The sequence below is a fragment of the Poecilia reticulata genome, chromosome 5 (assembly GCF_904066995.2).
Source record: "Poecilia reticulata chromosome 5, P_reticulata-male-v2, whole genome shotgun sequence".
In the NCBI taxonomy this organism is placed as follows: domain Eukaryota; kingdom Metazoa; phylum Chordata; class Actinopteri; order Cyprinodontiformes; family Poeciliidae; genus Poecilia; species Poecilia reticulata.
The window spans coordinates 5,989,233-6,010,664 of record NC_088834.1 but is presented as its reverse complement, the minus strand read 5'-3'; the positions used below and the strand labels follow the sequence as shown (position 1 = coordinate 6,010,664).

The 21,432-nt window shown below is 36.5% G+C and overlaps 2 protein-coding genes across 3 annotated transcripts; one reads left to right on the top strand and one right to left on the bottom strand.

The window, feature by feature from the left end:
* Nucleotides 1-3,190: 3,190 nt before the first annotated feature.
* On the bottom strand, nt 3,191-9,066 carry snrpc (small nuclear ribonucleoprotein polypeptide C). 2 transcript variants are annotated; one of them, XM_008409036.3, is made up of 6 exons: nt 8,951-9,066; nt 7,867-7,909; nt 7,228-7,336; nt 4,995-5,054; nt 4,694-4,798; nt 3,191-3,666 (listed from the first exon to the last, which is right to left on the bottom strand). In XM_008409036.3, the coding sequence occupies exons 1-6, from the start codon at nt 8,956-8,958 to the stop codon at nt 3,545-3,547; spliced, it is 447 nt and encodes a 148-aa protein (XP_008407258.1). In that variant the 5' UTR covers nt 8,959-9,066; the 3' UTR covers nt 3,191-3,544. The 2 variants fall into 2 exon arrangements, with proteins under 2 accessions (XP_008407258.1, XP_008407260.1); XM_008409038.3 differs by having other exon boundaries at nt 4,694-4,795.
* Nucleotides 9,067-9,986: 920 nt separating this feature from the next.
* ilrun (inflammation and lipid regulator with UBA-like and NBR1-like domains) lies at nt 9,987-20,984 on the top strand. Its single transcript, XM_008409035.3, has 5 exons — nt 9,987-10,683; nt 12,351-12,505; nt 12,632-12,829; nt 14,043-14,347; nt 17,593-20,984. Exons 1-5 carry the CDS (start codon nt 10,526-10,528, stop codon nt 17,626-17,628), a joined length of 852 nt encoding a protein of 283 aa, XP_008407257.1. The 5' UTR covers nt 9,987-10,525; the 3' UTR covers nt 17,629-20,984.
* Nucleotides 20,985-21,432: the final 448 nt, after the last annotated feature.

Here is a 21,432-nt window from a genome sequence, read left to right as displayed (position 1 = left end):
GGATACTGCACTACTTTACTTGCTTTAGTTATTATTGTTGTGCTTTTTGTCTAAATACAATTATATAATTAAACAGCAGGAACAAGAAGAAGGACATTTTGTTCTTTAGAAGAACTCAAGTGCAGGAAGTCATCATAGGTCCATCCAACTGCAGCTTTCGTCAGTGTAGTAACCATTCCCATTTCACATTTCTGACCAGTCACACAATATTTGTCAGATATGAAATGAAAAAAAAAAAAAAACTTCTGGTCAGACAATGAATCTAGAAACAACCAGCAAGAAGAATTCTCAAATCAAGGCTGTGAGACAGAATGATCTGATTTTTGCTCTTGCAGCCACTGGTGAGAGAACAAATGTTGCTGCTTTTACAAGCTGATGTTCTTACACTCAGAGGTATGCACTGTATAGGAAGTACTGGATTAACATTTCCAGAGTTGTTTAGGTAAATTTTTAAAAGTCACGGAATTTATTGAAGTTAATCTCGCAGTCGCCACGTTTTAAATGTGGAAGCTGGAAAAACCACAGACGGAGGGAAAGACGAATGGTTAACTGTGAAGTTTCTGTAAAACTAACACAGTGAACTTCTTTACAAAAACACACCTAAGGAGATCAGCTTTTTACTAAATGCTTAAAAGCGTGTTTCTTCCAGTAAGACTTAATATAATCCAGATTTTCTATGATTTTCTTAACTCCAGTCATAAACACTCTACGCCACTCCACTTCATTCCCTTCGGGGCAGCACGCCCCATCATTGCTGGACTGAATATTCATAAAGGCACCACGGATTTAAGATGACACATAAGCATCCGCCTATGCCAGACATACACATGAAATGAGCGTTAACACGGCTTCGTTTTGGTCTTGTTGATGTGGAAACTGCATGTTTACTAGATCAGCCTTTAAGAGGGGCTTGTATGTAATCTGTGTGGGTCTCTGAAGATCAAAATGTACAAAAGGTCTAAATGGCATCTCTCAAAAGTTAGGTGAGGTTGTACACAGCCATGTAACTGCATTGTCTTTGTCATAATTTCCCTCCGTTCTGAAACTGGCAAACATGGCGTAAAGCATATGGATATCTCTCCTCAACAAATTAGTTCCTCTTTTATACGTGGCCTAGAAATTTCTTAACCCACAGAGCCACAAAAATGTCCTCTGGGTGTGTGAGATACAAAGAAATTTGACAGTCCGTGGAAGCACAGAAATCAGTCACTGCACAGCATCCCAGTGTCTTGGCTGTAGTTGCAGGGCATCATGACTCTCTGGCTCCATCTGTTGAAACCATTTCATAGTTAAAGTTTGTGAGCACACACAACCAAGCATAGAGGAGGGCACTGAAGTCTTGGAAGGCATTGTGCATACAAATGTCAGCTGGGATAACAATTCATTGGCTGCAGATGATTCTTACATAACACTTGTAATTCTTCAAACACGCCTGGCTGAGTAGATTAATGAGGGGTTGGGTGAACTTTCTCATTTATCTGAGGCAGAAATATTAGAAATATCCATCTGTTTGCTCTATTTGCCAGCAACGTTCACTGTGATGCACGTTTTAGATGTGGGTACACTCTGTTCAGGACAGAAAACTATCACAGGAACAGTTTTAAACACATTAATAAGGTACTTCCATTCAGAAGAGCTTTATTATGCGGTTATGTTGGGTTCAAACTAATCACATTTATGACTGAGAAGCCTGAAAAAAGCTAATCTTTCAGCCTCACATTTACCGGAAAAAAAAAAAGGCATAATTTTTTTGTTGTGACAAATGGGTATAATGAGCCCAAAACTTTCAGAATTGCGTGGCTCTTTTTAAACAACTTGTGCGACGTAACGCAGTCAATCCTGTGTATCTTAAGGCAGAGATGAGCTCTGGATGCATCAGCTAGACAGCATCGCTTTGATCAAGCTTCACCTTTTTTCTTCCTTTTTTTACACCCTCCCTCTTCTTCTCTGAGAAAAAGCAAACATTGTTTTTCCTTCTGAGTGATGTAGTGTCAGGTTCAGTTTTGAACACACCTTTTAATTCTGTCAGCAGCTCCAGAGTGCATCCAACTGCCAAGTAAGAACTCGGATTTCTGGGACGCAGCTTTTTAATGCTAACCGCATCATAAATCAGTGTCTCTATAGATACACAGTAATGCCAACATTTGCATTCAACATAAGGAAGTAAAAAAACGAATGCAACAGTAGCAAATAATTTGGAGTCTTATACTAAAACCCCCCAAAACCCCTGAGTCTCTCCAAATGAATTGCCAAATGTGAAAATTATTGTTTCAGCCGGGATACTTCAAACGGGAGATTTTATACTCTCATAAATATTAATAGCTATGAGTTCGTTCTTGAAATTCTTTTAATGAAAGAACCGAGAATGATCGAGAAAGGTATGAAATTGCGAGGGGAGAGAAGCATAAACCCAGAGGTTTTCTGACATTAAGTTAGTGTGAATCCTTCAACAGATAAAAGTTTGAATTTTTAATGAGGAACAATTTTCTGCTTCTTAAATGACAAAGTTCTGCTCACCACTCAAAACAAGGACAGAAATCTAAAGTCCTTGTTTTAGCATTGGGTAAATTTACACATACCCAATACTAAACCTATTCAGAAATGTTACTTGTATCATCTGATGTGAACTACCCACAACTGTACAGGTACATCTTAATAAATTAGGATGTCATATTTATAGTTAAATTTGTCATTTGAATTCAACTTCCATATAAAAGTGATACATTACGTATTTATTTCAGTTTAATGATTTAAGCTAAAGAAAAATGTAAATTCCTTTTCTCAACATTTGATGAGAAAACAGACTTTGTTGAGGGTGTCAATGACTGAATAACTGTTTAGTCTAAAGTTTAATGTTTAAGAAAGCAAAACATTAAAAAAATAACTTTGTAAATGTTCAATAATATCTTACTTTTCAGGTGGGCATATTTAGAAGATCAAAGTCCTAATATTATTGTATTGACAATATCAGTTTGGTTTTCATTAGCTGGTACCCAAAATCATCAGCATTAAGAGAAATAATCAAAGCATAATTCTGTGAGAAATTACACTATTCAACACGCCCAAGTTTCTTTAACAGCTGAATTACATGAAATTTTTGATAATACTCTTAACATAACGTAATCTACTGCATTTGTGAATTAAAAGGTTTCTGACAAGACAGGGCAAAAATAAATAAATAAAAAAAAAATTCCAAGCATTGTTTTTATTTCTCAACCAATGCAAGTGATGTACAAAATCATTTAAAACCACAATAAAGGGGGAAAAAAAAAAGCATCTAACGTCGAGTCAAACAATCACATGTGTGCTGAACAGTTTGTCTGTGGAGGAAGAGATTATTCTAGGTTCTTAGATTGACTCAAACCCAGTAAATAAATACCAAACAATAAGAATTTTAATAGAAATGACAATTGTAAGGTGAAGGTTATGTTCCAGCTGGAACAGATGTGAAAGTTGCACTGAAAAAAAAAATAAAAAAATTGAAGCATCTTCCCTCGACAGTATCTGTTCATGGCAACAATGAGAGTGCAAAGTCTTCTCGGTTTTATCTGTCTGGTCGCACCATGCCTGGCCTGACGGGCATCATCATGGGACGAGGGTGGCGCATCATGTGTGGAGGTCCTGGCATCATCTGCATGGGTCCTCCCATCGGTGGCCTCATGCCTCCTACAGTGGAAAATAGGACACAGAGCTGAGAGGAGGCTTTACAACAACACAGCAACATAAATAGTGATCATTTTTACAAACATTTAAAGATGGATTTTTATGAGTTTTGCAGGCACACTGTGCTGTGAAATGGAAACATCAAGTAACTTCAGTTGCTATAAAAATGGTGTATATATCAAACATGACTAAAAAGACATTTGACTTCCTAATTTAACATCTTGACATTTGGGCCTCTGTCACTTTAAGAAGCTCCTGCTCTTTCCTACACTCCGCCTTCAGCACATCATCACAACATTGTTCCTCCATTAAGGCTTAACAACGTTTTTACCAGCGTTTTATCTGAGAAGTGGCTCGTATGAGTAGCTCAACAGATGCGTAGTTTCACCAGGTGTTTAACTGCTGCTAGTCTGGAGGAGTTGAGTGGGGAAGTTAAGGCCAAAGCTTGGAAGACTGGAAATGGCAGCTCCATGGAAAAAGCAGCTCTTGGTGAGACCAAGCATTTTGCACACCTGAATAGTTACCATGGAAGATTAAAAGATTCAAAGATTCCTGAAACATTCATGAAAGAATCAAAGCAACACTCCAGGTAAGTTTTTGATGAGGGAATAACAATTTAACATGATGAAAAGCCCCAAAAAGTGGATTTTACATAATACTTCCCCTCTAACAAATGGCTATCATTTCACTGTAAACACATGGATAAATATTGACTTATTGTACACTGCAGATCTGTGCGGCTATAAGCTTTAGGCAACGGTTGCATCATGCTGGACTTTGTGAACCAAACTGCAGAGAATCATTAGCTGCATAATGAATAATCGGCTTTCTACTCATGACCTTTTCGGGTGTCTTAGTGAGTGAACACAGACTTGGCTGTTATGAGGAGATAAGAAAGATCTGCAATCCAAAATTTCACAAAACAACCAACAAAAAACAAAACAAACAAAAAAAAAAAAAAGTGATTTTTCAGGGTGAATTTAAAACCCTGGAAAGGCCAAAGGCTCTTCAAAAGAAAGCTGCTCCTTACCAGGCCCACCGGGCATCATCCCATGAGGCGGAGGCCCCATCATAGGCATCATTGGAGGGCCTCCCATTGGTGGTGTTGGTAGCATGCCTGGCCGTGGAGGTCCTGCTATGCCACAAACACAAAATATTACAGACACATTGCAACATATGTGAACAGCAAGTTGCAAGATTTGCTAATATGTTGCTGTTTGATTAAAATGAAACTGCCTACATTTTCAAAATTAAAAAATAAATACAACACCAAGTATTAATTGGAAATATTTTTGACTTTAATTCGAAGGGATCTGAAATGACGTACTCACCTGGTGGAGGACCACCAGGGAACGGTGTGGGGGGGATCTTTCCCTGCTGAAAAGCAGCCGCTGTTGAGTAAAAAAGGCAAAATATATTAACACACTCAAAAGCATCAGACAAATGATTCATTGTAGAAAGCATAAAGTAAACAGAGAACACATACTGTCACTGGCTTTTTGTGTCAAGATTTAATGTCATCCATAAACTACACAGAATGCAAACAACAATAGAGCCAAATGCACGAGGCCTTTAACATTTCACCATTGCAAATTCATCATGTAATGCTATTGTCTGCAGCCGCTGTAAGTGTGGGTGCAGAATGAATGGCATTACCAATAAACCAAAACATTAAGGAGCAAAGAATGATCTTTTTGTTGCAAAGAAGCATTTCATCTGCCAAACGTCACATCCTCAGTTATGGGCCAAACTGTGCATCAGCTTTGCATTACATGTGTGGATTAGAGGTTTGTAATCTCAGAGGGGGAGAAAAATAAGCTGTGATGGAGAGAGAGAGGCCAGTGTCTGAGAAAAGAGCTTTGAAATCCCACATGTGGAATATGTAACAGCCTTTTATTGTCCACATTTGACCACTTGACTTAATATAGAAAAAAAAAAAGCATGCAATGCTCACATTGGTAAGAGGGAACATGCAAGCAAGAGAAAAATCACTAGTATATTACTGCCCCTAGAGGTCAGTTTCACATAAAAAAGCATACTATGATCTACTTTTAACATTTCTGAATTTTCTATAGTTAATATTTAGAAAATCCTACTCATTATTCAGTTAAAACATTTTTACTCCTTATGCAAAACAAAGAAATGAATAAGGCTGCTTATTTTAGTCTCTACTGCACACAATTTACAAAAATAAATAAACTTGCGTCTTTCTTAAAGAATAAACACATAGAGGAGGGTTCTAAAAAAACATTTTTTCACAAATACAGATGCAGGTTAAAACATTGATTCATCCTACAAAGTAAAAGCACAGATGGACAATTCTGCAGACAAAATTGTTAATCCATGCTAAACATTTGTGAATGATGCTGTTGAATAGGCATAAAGGCTAAATCACCTTCAACAAGTTGCACACCAAAGTTATTTTTTGCAGGTCAAGTCAAATTATTTAAAATCAAAAATCAGCTCAAGTTGTATAGACTGATCATAGACAAAGTGTTATATTCTCTATCTTTATTTCAGCCTTCCTAATTTAAAAACTGGCAATATGTATCTAAAATTCTGATTCTACAAAAAAATCATCCAAATTACATAAGACAATATATCAGCATACATATATATAGCTCTCATTCTTGGTACATTATCCTTTTTTCAAGTACCTAGCACACATTTTTCTTCCAATCAATTTTCCAATATTGGGCCTGGATACAGCACTCTGAAGAACCATGTCTTAAGCGATGATCTTTAGTAGCTTATCCTCCTTGTGGAACGCATCAGCAACCGTCTTCTGGACCAATAAAGTTAGAAGTCTTACCCATAATACTGTAGTCTATGACAAAAAAACATGTCTGTACGATAAATCTCATTGGTTAATGTGCTTCTCCAATTTTCTGAACTGATTTTTAAATTCATTAGCTGCAAAAAATAAGTCAGAATAAGTACATTAAGTGTCTTAAATGTATTGGTTTGTTCTATAAATAATGTATTTTCTTCTATGGAAATGTTATTATTTTGGGGTGATAAATAGATAAGACAGCCAATTTGTGTGAAAAATTGAACGACAGCTAAGGACATTAATTCAATTTTAAGACAAAATGACTTTTACTGTCTGGAAACAGACAGGAGGCGGGCACACATAACTCACTTTGGCTAAACAAAAAAACAAAACAAAACAAACAAAAAAAACAAACAAACATTGACAAGATGTTTGTGCTTTATGAGATGGAGTAAGAAATGAATTGCGATCCAATTTAACTTGTGTTAGCAAAATCTAACAAAGACATATCTGATCTTGGCATCCTATTCAAAAGTACATACTAAATAAAGTGGATTATTTTAATTAGAAAGTGATGTACAAGTAGGGACATGTTGAATATATAACTGGAAAGCCTAGCTTTTCCAGATTTATGCAAAGCATTTTAGGACAGAGTAATCCAGAAAGATACAAACATCCCCAACATGAAGGCCAATCAAATCACAAATATGCTCAAATGTGTGCAACATTTTTTTAGTTACTCCAGAAACTAACTTTAGCTAAAGTCCAGAGATGGACAGACATGTACTTACTTGTTTTATCAATCAAGCTTTGCGCCTGCTCCTCCATCCATTTCTGGTAGTAATCTTTCACATTTTCTTTGTGTTTTCGGCCACTGCAGTGAGTCTTCCTCACTGAAGGCTAAGACAGAAAAAGAAAGGAGAGCTGGTTAAGATTAAGCAAAATGTTGTAAAATGTCCTAAATACTCAATGTGCTACACAAAGAAGGCAAAGGCCAGAGTACATTTAGCTGGGGCGAATGGTTGTTACAAGCAACTATAATTTTTTGAACATTTTGCAACTTTAGCTGAGGTTTCTACTTTCTATTTTATTAATAAAATAAAAAAAGAGAAAAAAAAACTATCATATCATGTTCACTTTTGTTTTACATGAGTCAGATCAGCTTCATTCATCAAGATTGTGTGAAAAAGCAAGGAACTTGACTTTTGTTTTCAAGCTCTCACAACATAATATGTATAAATTTATTAAATTCAGAAGAAACAAAATAAGAATGAACTTTAAGACCACTCGTACGTTCTTCACATGATCCAACTTTATTGAGAAAACAAATATCCCAACTAGACATAAATGGTGAATAATTTATCCATCAATTCATGAATCGTCATGTAAACATCTAGTCAACAATTCAGGTAGAAACAACTGTCACTTACCGAATCATGTGTAAGGTATGTATCACAATAGTCACAATAAAACCTGTGGAATAAACGGAACAAACAAAAATGTCTTGTCAATAGAAACAAATGCACTGATGTCCAAGTCAAAATTGCATGCCAATTTCCAAATGTACCGGAAGAAAGAGAGGACATAATTTACAACTGCAATTAGAAAAATTTGCGAAATATTTCACACTTTTCGGATATACAGGCTGACCAGAAAAAGTCAGCTCTGATCAGTGACTGGCAGGTAATATAGCTAAAAACTAACATATTTCTTAAACATTAAACCCATAAAAACTCAGGATTTACATTACTTGTGGTCAATAAATGTCTCAACCAGTTTAATATTCTGAGATATTTTTGATTATATCCATATCAAATGTTTCGATATTTAGCTTAGAATACTTAAGGACTCAGAATTACCTAAATGTTATATATATATATATATATATATATATATATATATATACTTATATATATTACTTTATACTCCGAAAATTTTATCTTTTTAAAACTCTGGCAGAATTGTACATTTAAGCCAGCATTCTCGGGAATGCTGGCTTAAATGTACAGTTCTCTTGTGTTTCAGACTAGAGGATTACAATCTTTCCTTGTTCGTTGAAAAACTGTGAATGACTATTAAATATTACAAGATTAACTTAATACTGGGTCTAACCCAAAACTGCTAATTTAAAAGTCCGAAAAGAGCACCATATTTTGTACAAATCAGTCATGGAAATGAGATGAGCTGCGATCGAAAAATAGCAGTTACAGAATGACTTGTGTGAAGATATAACCGTTGCTAAAATATCACAAAATAATTATCTTTGATGTCCAAAACTACTCAATGTATGTCTTATTGTGTTTCATAGATCCCCAATAAAGGTAGACATTTCCATTGAGAGTCGTTCCAGCAAATAGACACGTCCCAAACAAAGAGATCACCATGGATTAAAAGATTTCAAATGTTATCTTTGCACAGCTCGTGACTCGGTAAAAGTAAAACATAATCATTATACCGACAGAACTAGGAGAGATTTAATACAAAATAAATAAAACTGCATATTTATGAACTTACTTCGGCATGTTGTCCGCAAGCTACGCTGAGAGCGCGGTTCCTGTGCTCCCAAAAACCTTCCCGACCCGCTATGAAGGCGGAATGAAGACAGTTCCGCTTACCAGACTGAAACTTCGCGAGAATTCGGTAGATTTTATTGGTAGATTTTATTTAAAAATAAAATAAAATAAAATAAAATAAAATAAAATAAAATAAAATAAAATAAAATAAAATAAAATAAATAAATAAATAAATGCAAATCAAATAATGCCTTGACAAAGGAAGCAAATATGACTAAACTAATAATAGAAAATGATTTATATTTCTTTTTCCCTTCTGTTTCTTTCTTTCTTCTTTTTCGTACTTTCTGTTTTTCTACCTGTCTTTTTTCATTCATTCATTCATTCATTCATTCATTCATTCATTCATTCATTTATTCATTCATCACCAGATCCAAGTGAAATATTTGTGACATTATAATAAAATAGTCTATCATATTAAACACAGCGTTGATTTAAAAACACATATAATTTACAATGTAAAAATGTACTGTATAACAGAAAAAAATGTTTAAGATGAAAGGACAGTTTAACTAAAGTAACTACAAGGCTGCAAAATTTGTGATTTGTGTGAAACAATGGCTGTTGGGCACAGTCATGTTAAATAATAAGAGCTCAGTAAGTTGACGACTTTGAATTTTAATAGACATTATCAAAGCAGATTTTATTTTATCATGACTTTAATGTAAAATATTCTATAACATTCCTATCTACATGGAATAATGCAAAAACCAGAACTGAATGACTGTAACATTCAAATAATCGAACAGCAGTACACATGAATAAACAAACAAATATTTGTTTATTCAAACAAACAAACAAACAAACAAATAAATAAATAAATAAATAAATAAATAAATAAATAAATAAATAAATAAAATGATAATAGAAAAACAAATAAGATTCTGATGTGGAAATTACTTGTTGGGCTCTGAATTATCTTGAAAAACTATAATCAGGGATACCTGATTTAGTTATTATTACGCAGTTTAAATATTTCAAACACCTTCAGACGGTGCAGCAGTTGTGTCTCATATACTTTATCTATTTTTTTTTTTACATGCTGAGTATTCTATTTCCAAAATATATACTGGGTGCACTGGTGGCATCCACACCCATAACTGCGACGTCACTAAAGCACACGATGTCCAATTTTTCCACTTTGTATTAGTATTTAAATTAATTTCATAAATTGTACCCAACTGAAATGTTCCAGTATGAACGACATGTCCACTGAATGGCCTATGAATAATTGTCAGAGTTCCAGAAGCATAATCTCGATCGGTTTCTTATCAGTGTGCGCTGAAATGTGTTTTACATGAATTTCATTGATAAACCAATGAAAAGGTGGCCACAAATAGCAACAGATGACGTTGTAAGTGACGCACGCACTGTTGCAACGTCAAACGTCGTCCCCCCTTGCTCGTGCCATGCGCACTGACGCTTGTTGTTGTTGTTATTGAGCTGGTCGTTATGGCTGAACGAGGCCTCGGACTTAACTGAGAGAGGACCCCCGCCTCTGGACGACCCGCCATCCATGGAGGGCACAGACATGGACGTGGACGCAGAGCTCATGCAGAAATTCAGCTGCATGGGTACCACGGACAAGGACGTCCTCATCTCGGAGTTCCAGAGGCTGCTGGGCTTCCAGCTCAACCCGGCCGGCTGCGCCTTCTTCCTGGACATGACCAACTGGTGAGTGCGGGGATAGGTGGGCCTGTTGTTGAACAGCACCATGGCGCTAACTTAGCTTTTGGCTTAGCTAGTTATCGTATGTTAAAATTATTAAAAAAAAATAAAGTGCCTATTGTAGGCCAGGGATGAGTGCTGATGGTCAGTGCGGCATGGGTCATTTTATCCTTCCGTTACGGGAAATGGCTGTTAACTCTTAGTGGGCCATTTGAGGTAAACGGAAGTAAAACAGTAAAGTTTGCCCTGACCACGAGTTCTAATGCCGCGACAAAGTTCCAAAAACAACACCAACCTGGTTGAGAAACCTAACGTGAAAAATGAAGCACTTTATACTCCTGGGTTAGGTTATGTTTGTTGTATTATGCAATAGCGTGGAGAACTGCTCAAAATGAGCTGTTTGTGAAACCACGACTCAGATTAGAATCAGTCGTGATCTATCAGGAGACAAAAGCAAAAGCAGCAGTGATCAAAACGCCTCTCTGTTCCTGATCAATTGATCTAATCAATGGACGTGATTCTTTGTGACTTCAGTCACTGAAACGTTTTAGGATGGTGTCCCTGAGCCTCCACACAAAAATAACAGAACATTTTGGTTTTCTAATTATTAAATATGCAAAGTGTATTACCTTTAGCTCCTCGGGGCAGTTCAGTTCTTTGGTAATTTGTACATCCATTTCATATATGTACAATATCGTTTCCTATAGAAAGGCACAACTTAGTTACACAGTTTTCATTTGTTAAACGCTGTAAATTTTCAGTTGAAATGCTATAAAATATCAGATTTTATTTATATTCCTTTTACTCAATGCATTGAAATGAAGAACTTCCAAACACATAGGTCAACAGCATGTACTTTTTTCAGCAAACCTTTAACTACAAATATATCAGGATTTCCATCTCCATGTTCTGAAATCCCTCTGGCTCTGTGATCTCTGTAGGTTAACTTGTATGGTGTGAAAGGACCTACAGTGATCCGTTAGGAGGGTTGCGTTCAGTTCTGATCTAAAAGGGACTTGTGACTACGTCTTGTTGAGACTCAACACCAAGTTAAATTCAACGTCTTATGTTGTGTTGGTTCCTACAGAAGTTACAGCATTAGCAAGAAGGCTAACCTGGCTTGAAAGTTACAAAACCTTCATTTAAAAATCCTCAGTTTTACATCCAGGTTGGTCTTTTATTCAGGCGAACTCCTTGATCTCTGTAGTCTCTCACTCCCACCCATTCTTCCTTAATGTTTTCTAGTGTTATTTCCATTTCTAAAGCCCTCAGTTGTGTCCCTGCCTATTCATATTCAAGTTTGTAACTGGTTTAACAACATAACAGAAATACAAAATGCATTAAGCTTTAGTAGTTAAAGTGCAAAACTCATTTGCACTTTAACCTGTTTGCCGTACTCAATGATTTAAAGATTCTTCACTTAAAGAAAAGTGCTTGTTATTTGTCAGAAACCTCTGAGTGGGAAGTAAAGCATTTTAGCAGCGCTCTCTAAAACACAGCTGTAACTTGACTTGTGAACATGAGTTGTAGCAATTTGACTTGTTTAAAAACTCTAAGGGAAGCAATATAACACAATCCTCTTACCAAAGATTCAGATAGAATGTTTTTTTTTATATTAATGCATGTTAAAAAATGTGATGACTCCCTGCTTTCTTTTTATTATGCTGGAGCAGGAACCTTCAGGCTGCTATTGGTGCATATTATGACTTCGAAAGCCCCAGTGTCAACACACCATCCATGTCCTTTGTTGAAGATGTGACAATTGGTGAAGGAGAGTCTGTTCCTCCGGACACACTGTTCACAAAGACCTGGAGAATACAAAACACAGGTACATGCTTTTTTACTACAACTTAACTCTGTCAGGAAGCATCTTTAAACCTTTTTACAACACTAAACGTCACCAGATGTTTTTCTTAACTTTATTTTTTGCTTTGATATTTTTCCTCATTTGTAGGCGGAGAGTCATGGCCGCCAGGTGTTTGCCTCAAATACATTGGAGGGGATCAGTTTGGGCATGTAAACTCGGTTATGGTGAAGTCTCTAGACCCCCAGGAAATTTCAGATGTGAGTGTACAGATGAGAAGTCCTACAAACCCAGGCATGTACCAGGGCCAATGGAGGATGTGCACAGCAGCCGGGTTGTTCTACGGAGGTAGGAAAAACTGCAAAATTTCATTTCTAAGTCCGAGTAGATATTCCTTTACTTTCTCATAGCCCAGGAATGACAGTACATAAGGCACATACACATTTTTTTCCCTCTAACTGTTTGAAATTAAATCCAACCAAATTTCTCGTTTTAGATCAGTTAGAATTACCAAAAATTATTTCTATTTACTAAATGCTACAATAATTAAAGATTAAAGATCTGCTGTTGTTGTATCAACCCTTACAGACCCCTCATGTCTTCTGGTTCTGGTTCTGCTCTGCATCCCCAGAACCAGAACCAAACGAGGAGAAGCAGCATTCAGCTTCTACGCACCACAAATCTGGAACAAACTTCCAGAAAACTGTAAAACAGCTGAAACACTGACTTCCTTTAAATCTCGACTAAAAACCCCCCTGTTTTGAATTGTATTTGAAACGTAATCAATTACGAATTTAGTGATGGCACTTGACTTAATGTAATGTTTTGATTGTTGATTCTATTTTGCATGACTTTGTGTTTTTGTGTTTGTTATGATGTAAAGCACTTTGAAATGCCTTGCTGCTGAAATATGCCATACAAATAAAATTGGATTGATTGATTGAATAATGAGATAGGGAATTTATATAAAATAAATAAATGTCTCATTTATTGATATTTAGTATGGAAATATCAATACATACTGAGTTGATAACTCAACTAAGTATTGAGTTAAATTATCTATAGGATTGACATCAAGGTTTTGTGATGGCCATGCCAAAACTTTGACTTTTTTGTCCTTAAGCCACTCTGTAACCACTTTGGCTGTATGCTTATGGCCATTGTCCATTATGAAGAATATTCTGCACCCAAGCTTTAACTTGGCTAATATTGTTAGTTGTTACTTCAATATTTCCACATAAAATTTTTTCCTCATGATTCCATCCATTTTGTGAAGCACACCAGTTCCTCTTGCAGCAGGGTGTCTGGGCATCTTTAAAAAAATCTTAATCTGTTTCAAATAAAGGCCTTAAAATGTCTTTAAATTAATAAAAAACAAGTAAGTTGGCCTTATTGATATCTTTATTGATGGTCTATCAGAAGTTTCATCATCTGGGTTTTCCTTCATTAAGGAGACAGTACTTATTCTGTATGTAAACTTTCAATTTTGAAGAAATGAAAAAAAATGCATCTCTGACATATTCTCTTATTGGATTTCAACTGTACGTCCTTGTTTCTGCAGATGTGATCTGGGTGATTCTTAGCGTAGAAGTCGGCGGTCTACTCGGCGTCACTCAGCAGCTTTCTTCCTTTGAGACGGAATTCAACACGCAACCGCAGCGCAACGTGCAGGGGGATTTCAACCCGTTCGCCTCGCCGCAGAAGAACAAGCATGATGCCACTGACAGCAGCTTCAGAGACCCTGGAGGAGCCTGGGAGCGCACACAAGAGCCAATCCAGCAAGATCAGAACGGACTGTCTCATAATGCTGTAAATAGGGCGTCAAACGGTCTCCAAACAAATCTTTCCGTGGTAACTTATGGCCAGGTATGTAAGTTCCAATATAAATACTTTTAATATCTTTTGAGTGGGGTATGTAAAGAGTTTTATTTTTCCTCCAAATGCAGATATGCTGAACTAGAACAGTGATTATTCGGCTCAAACCCAGTTTTGTCTAAAGTTCTGGCATATTTTCATTAGGAATTCATATTTTTTTTGCCAACAGAGAAAAACACAGAGGTCATATAGGTTGAAGGTGAAAAGGTCTGGTTGTTTATATGACTTATTATTCCGCCTTTTTGCAAGTTTTCAAAATACACCGCAAAAATCTGCAGGATATCTTTCACAGTGCACCCAGCATTAAGATCATTTTTTATGATCATTTTTAATGATCTTAGTGCTGAGTGCTTTAACAAGCAGAATTTAATACTGGTAAGTTGATTGTATCTATCTACGTGTAGCTGATTATATCACAGACACATTAGGCACACAAAACACCTGAAAGTCAACCTGCTTTACATATTATAAGAGTGAAGAAGTCCGCAAACATTTTATCAACTAAATGTTAGGAAATTATTTTACATTACTTCCTTGTCAGTTAGTACCTGTTGGAAATGGTAAAGGGCTACTTATGTAATTTGGCTGTTTGTGTAGTAAAGACAAAAACATATTAAATTGCCTTTCATGCTGAGTTACAAAGTGGTGGTTTAAATATTGCCACTTCTCTGCTTATATATATGCTCTAAACTTAGTTTTTAATAGTGTGGTAATCGTGTACATTTTTAATGTTTAATATTAAAATGGTCTAACTAAACATTCTATAAACCACAAGCTGCTTGTGCTGCTTGTGGTTTAAGGAAAAACTGTATTAAGACATGCAGGTTGGAAAAACATGCCCAGCTCTTACAAATATACAAAGTCACTGAGTCACAGGACAGTCAAAATCACTCCTTTGTTGCTCATTAAACCCTTTGCATTTGTCACGCCACTCATCTGTTTTATTCAGGGTTTTGGGACTCATTTTGTAATAGTAGAATATAGGGCTGGGCGATGTATCATGTATACTTGATGTATCGCGATATTTTCTATTTATGATAGTTAAAATGGCTATATGGCAACCATCGAGTATAAATTGTCGTTCAAATAATAAACTTCAAATTGAATGCGAATATGGTTTACCCAATACCCTATGAATGAATCATTAGTCCCTCCCACCTCCCAACCTGAACATTTTCTACCAATTATGCTGCACAAGAAGGAGGTAATTAAGCCATTTCATTCCAGTGTTTTGTACCTGTGGCACGTCTAAAAACTGCAGGACAGTGGCCCTTGAGGACTGGAGTTTGACACCCCTCAAAACTACTCATTCTTTATTTTTCTCACTCTCTGTCGCTTCATGCTACACGTAGACACTTTGCCATAGCAACTGACAACAATGCAACTTTATGTGTCTGGATTCAGCAGCAAAAACACTCAAACATTGCCCCACATAGAACAGAACATTCAGTTCGTTACAGTTTGGGGTTATTAGGCTTGGTGTGTATTTTGCGATTATTAATAAGTGATCGCTGTGGTAGATTAGCCACTGCTGCTACTAGCAACACAGCGGTGGTTGATTAGCTAATTTAAACGCCTGCTTTTTATTTCTAAGCTGAACCAAAACACACATTATTCCACAGCACATTTGTTTAAGTTTGTCAAAGTCAAGCATAACTGACCTACTTCCCTCTCCCTAGCTATTCTTTTTTTCTTAGTTAAAACTGATTTCTCACCTTGTTATCTAGTCATAGTCCAGACAGTTCATAGCAAAACACTGCATCCCTTTTTATATGAGCTTACATTTAAGCCTAGCAGGGAAATGGGGGCAGGAACTTGAGTGGGTAACATCATGATGCAAGGAGTCTAGTTTAAAATAACATTAGAGCTCATTTAAGAATGTTATGACATATAGTGTATTGTGATATAGCAAAAATATATCAGGATATTAGATTTTCCTCATATCCCGCAGCCCTAGTGCAATACTATTATATTGTTATTTACATACGGTTTAGAACAGCAACCAATGATTACACTATGCAATCGTTAGTTGCATAATGATGACTTATATGGTTCACAGTGAAGCATTTAAGACAGTGTAATTACCTGATTTTCTGTCAGCAGCTCCAAATCTGCTCAAGCTGATAACTTACATCTACAGAAAAGAAAATGTTATCATCACCCAATTCTGCTTTGCTTAAAGAATCTGTAAAACTTTGTGGCCTCTTCCCTGAACAACTTGGTCAGGCTTTTATCTTTTTTTGATTTCAAGGATGCTGAGGGTTGTGTCTGATGGTTTCTTGTAAATCTGTGTGTTGGACAGTACGGCGTGTTCTTTAACTACCCCCAAACTTTTTTGTTCAAATTCCTCTGGACATTATCCTAAAGAAGATCAAGTTCCTACAGTCACAGTCATGGAGAGGCTCCTCTCACGTGATACTTTTGATTTGCACTCATTTATGTCAATAAAGCAGTTCCTGATTTCTTCACAAAGAGCGTGTGAAGAATGGTATTAAAATACATGTTTGCAGCTGTAGCATTCCATTTCAGCTCAGAACTGATGTTTGATCTCAGTGTTGAGAGTTCATATGTCAGTCAGCCTTTCTCTGCTACTTTTAATTACCCACACACCTGTCAGATGTTTAATTAGCTATCAGGTCTAACTCTATGCAATAACAGCGTTGGATATATCAGTTCCCACCAGTTTTTATTATCCAGTATGACTCCATTATGTCGTTTGTGGTTTTATATTTTAAATTAAGCTACCTGTGTATCAAAACTTCTTGCTTTTTTTTTTGCAAGCATTGCACTGGCTGTTTACGAAGTTATGAGTGTGTGCTTGTGTTATTTGTATTACTACTATTCTTTAATTGATTATCAAACCTACAAATTGTCTTTTGCAGGTTCTAAAACATTTGTCACTACTGTGTGTTTTGTTGAGGTGTAATATTGAAAAGTTAACTTATTTCATAATTTGAACTGATAGATTCCTAACACACAGAGTGATATGTTTTGACACCCTATAACTTCTGTAGCTCACATTTTATTCCCAGTTTCAGCTCTGAAGTTTCACTGGGCTGGTTGAACCTAATTGATCAAAACCTTTTGTCTTTGTATTAAAATAAGCATGACAGGTTTTCCTACAGATGCTACTCTAAGCCAGGGGAACACTAAAGTCCACAATAGGCATAGGGTTGGTACATAATGTCAAAATAAAAACATAAAGTGATATGCATTCTCCATCTTTTTTGTTCCAGGGTATTCATGGTCCCTATCCGTTTGGAAAGAGCTAGAAAGACAAAGACCCCTCACCCCCATGATGAAACATGAGCTCTAACATCATGGGAATCCTTAAGTGCAAAGGAGTTGGAGGGGGGAGGAACTGATATTTTCTTTTTTTTGTTGTTTTTTTATGGACTCATGACAACTCTCCCTGAAACCTTTATGGACCTTTCAACAGACAAACAACGGTGACTTGATGGATCACATATACTGCAGTGAAACATCCGACCTGACATGGATTCACACGTGTGAATGCTTCATTTAAGAGTGCTTTAAACCTCTAAAGATGGATACACAAGAATATTTTTATTTTAACTTGTAAGACATGCCTAATTAAGGAGAAAATCCCCCTAAAAAAACCGACATGCATCTGCTACTCCCATGGGCAGCTGAGTCTCTCCTTTGAATTCTCAAAAAACTGTTTAATACAGTTAATTTGACAAAATTTTATGCTCAAAAAGTGGCAACAATCATGTGTCATTTTATGTGTTTTCACATGGGTTAAAACAACAAAGTACCTTTTATAAGCAGCAACATTCTAATTTTATTAGACTTTGATTGAAAAGTCCCTTGGATCATGAAAATACTGATTTGTCGAACTATAAGCAGACTTTGTTTAGTAGAAGTTCTCAATCATGTCTTTTGTTGTCGTCCAAAAGCTACAGCATTCTGATTTGGTGACAAATGAAGGGTTAGTCCATTAGTGAAGCTCAAGATGGCCTACAGTCAGTAACTGGCTTTCATCATTTTAAGCCTGCCATTCTTAGTTCAAGTGAAGTGCCCATTTGATTTTTTCAAATTTAGCCTTTAGAGAGAAAATCTTAAGCATATTTGGCCTCTTTAAGCATTTTTAAAATGGAGATTAACAAATTTCTTTCAACATTTGCTGATCCAATATGTGACCTTTGAATTGTAACGCTTTGGTTGTGTAGATATGTTTTGATCTGAAGGAATATGTTTTTAATTAGTCTCATACATGAAGATTTTGGCGTTTTAGTTATTGTTATTTCTTGCGAAGGAATCAGTGAAAAACTTCCCATGCTGCAACACTAAACGTTGTCACACTATCGAGCATCCTTATCAATGAGCTGGTCTTCAGTATCAGTTATTTTGTCTGTATATTTCTAACTACTCCCAAAGATACATCCCAGAGAGCCAAAACACTAACTATCAAGCATTACAATGTGATTCTGCCCAGTTCAGTTTGCATGGGACAGTGTGCGGTTTCGATGGTGGGTTTTCACCTTAAAGAGATGCTGAAGTGCAAAAAGGATGGAAGTGAGTGAGTGGGAAGGGTTGAAAAAGCCATTTAAATCTATTTTGCCTGGTGAGTGACTGTAGTTTGAGTCCATGTGTACAGGATGTGTAGTAAATATAAAATGTATGTGCGAGCGTGCCTGTTGTGTATGTATCTCAATGGTTTCTCCATGGATTTAACTGACTTAAAAATAGTGTATACTACTTGGGTAAAGGATGAATGGACACATACATGTCATTATAGAGAGAGCTTTAAACGTAATGTACCTCAGAAGTATTTTTGGGTGATCTATTTGGATGATTTTTCCACAAGTACCCTGATGTTATTTATTTCATGTCTTTTTGTGCGCTGCAGAGTCAAAAATGTCCCATTGACGGCCAGGAGGTGGTGCTAAAAATCAAAAGACAAACTTGGGATCGTGATGAGAACCAATTTAGCTTGAGCTTGGTAGAACATGCTAATACTAGTTATAATGATTTGCATCAGCATTGTTAGCACCGGTGATTTATTTTCTAATATTTGCACTATGCTGTTGACCACCTCTGCTGAGGATTTTTTTAATAGAGTTGGGATGTGACACCAGCATTTTCCAAAAAAAAAAAAAAAAAATCTTTTTTTTTTTTTTGTCCAACACCTTCTCCATTTTAGGGCATAAAGGTTAAAAACAGCAGTTTGATTGCTGCACTGAAATATCAGATGTTAGAAAATAATAAACTTGCCTTTTGTTTCGATCACATGAATGAGCTTTGCTGTTACACCTGAAGCTGTACTTTCAGCTTTAAAACGTTCATCATGTTTGTGATTTTCATGCATGTTTGAAAAAAAAAATAAAATGGAAAAAAAGTTATTTAGAGCCCCACAATTGTTTATTTTTACTATTTTTTTTCTCCAAACTGCTGGCACAAACTTTTATTATCCATAAAAATTATTGTTTTCTCATAGTGTTTGCTGATTTGTAAACTGAACCAGCCTTTTGCAGCTCTGTTGTAATTGTCACAAGAGTCCTCTTCCCAAAGAGTATACAGTGTTCTTCATTGCCTCTGTTAGTCACAACAGTTTTTGTTTTTTGTGTGTGTGTGTGTGTGTGTGTTGGTAAATGTGGTTTAGCAGGACATTTTGTCAGAATACACACAACCCTAGAAGAACATTTTGAATTGACAGGACAGGAGCAGTGTCCTGCTAATTTCGACAAAAATCTAAAAGTGTAGAAAAGGTTCTATTGGTCCAATAACCCCTGTTAACACTGAGAGGTGTGGTGTGGAAGGAAAACTCAGCAAAGTTGGCTGTTCCATAAACAAAGGTGATTTATTAGGCCTCCTTCAGCACAGCATATTTCACTCACAAGGCAAAATGGCATCTTTTCCATCAGTCTCTTAGCTATCAGTCTCTCTGCTTTCAGTTTCTCAAGGCTCAGCCAGCAGTCTATATACTGTTGTCCCCGCCTTCTCAATTAACTGCCCAGCCAATCAAACTCCAGCAAACATGGCTCCTTCTATATAAGAGCTGGGTTTGAGGCGGGCCTCCTCCTTAGTAGGTTCCAAGATGGCTGCTACCAGGACACACCCAAAAGGTAACAAATATTTCACAAACAAATGGATCTCATACACACATTCTAGAACTTAAACGTTACAGAAAATCTTATTGCTTCTTAACCCCAAAATGCAAAAAAACCCGAGATGTCCGTTTAATACACATAAACCTGATTTTGTGTATAATCTGTGTATTACCACAGTGCCCCCTATGGTAGGTTTGTGTAATAGCAGGACCTCAAGCAGGACACAAGCTCTTATTCTGATTGGTTTTCTTCCGGAAGGTTCTGCTAATTACTACAGTGTCTTTATCATTCACGTGTCGCTGTTTACACACATGAATTGTGTGTAAATTACCAACTCTTACACTGGGGATGAGTTGGCAAAATGATTACCAATGGTACATGTATCAATATGTTTTATGTATATGATTTTAATGTTATTACTTTGAATTAAATTTGTTTTTCTTTTTTAATGTGAATGTATGTTATTTTTATGACTTTTTACTTCTTTGATGTAAAGCACTTTGAACTGCCTTGCAGCTGAAGTGTGCTATACAAATAAAATTAACTTGACAGCAGTTTTCAGATCTTGCCAAAGATTCTCCACTGACTTTATGTCTAGACTTTGACTTTGCCATTCCAACACATAAATATGTTTTGATTTACACCATTCCATTGTAGATCTGGCTTAATGTTTAGGGTTGTTGTCCTGCTGGAAGGTGAACCTCTGCCCCAGCCTCAAGTCTTTTGCAGACTCCAGGTTCAGGAGTGTTCAGGTTTTCTTCCAAGATTGCCCTGTATTTGGCTCAATCCATCTTACAATCAACTCTAACCATTGTGACAATCCCCTCCTTTCCAGTAGGTGTCTCTAGTCCTCTGTGTTTTCTGGTTTCTTTTCAGGAAGCAGGTAGATGGGCTGTTAATTGTACACACTGGCAGATGATAAATACTGACGTCTAGTCAGTCACTGTCTGCTTGTTTGCCCTCCGGACCAGACTGGAACGAGCAGCATTGGCTGGCTTGATC

Excerpts from the sequence above, each read along its gene's own strand:
- ilrun (XM_008409035.3), top strand. The coding sequence starts at position 10,526 with ATGGAGGGCACAGACATGGACGTGGACGCAGAGCTCATGCAGAAATTC. Across the intron at positions 12,830-14,042 it reads AGCCGGGTTGTTCTACGGAG|ATGTGATCTGGGTGATTCTT; the intron begins GTAGGAAAAACT and ends TTGTTTCTGCAG. Across the intron at positions 14,348-17,592 it reads CCGTGGTAACTTATGGCCAG|GGTATTCATGGTCCCTATCC; the intron begins GTATGTAAGTTC and ends TTTTTGTTCCAG.
- snrpc (XM_008409036.3), bottom strand. Across the intron at positions 5,055-7,227 it reads AAGCTTGATTGATAAAACAA|CGGCTGCTTTTCAGCAGGGA; the intron begins GTAAGTACATGT and ends TTTACTCAACAG. Across the intron at positions 3,667-4,693 it reads GATGATGCCCGGTGGGCCTG|GAGGCATGAGGCCACCGATG; the intron begins GTAAGGAGCAGC and ends TTTCCACTGTAG.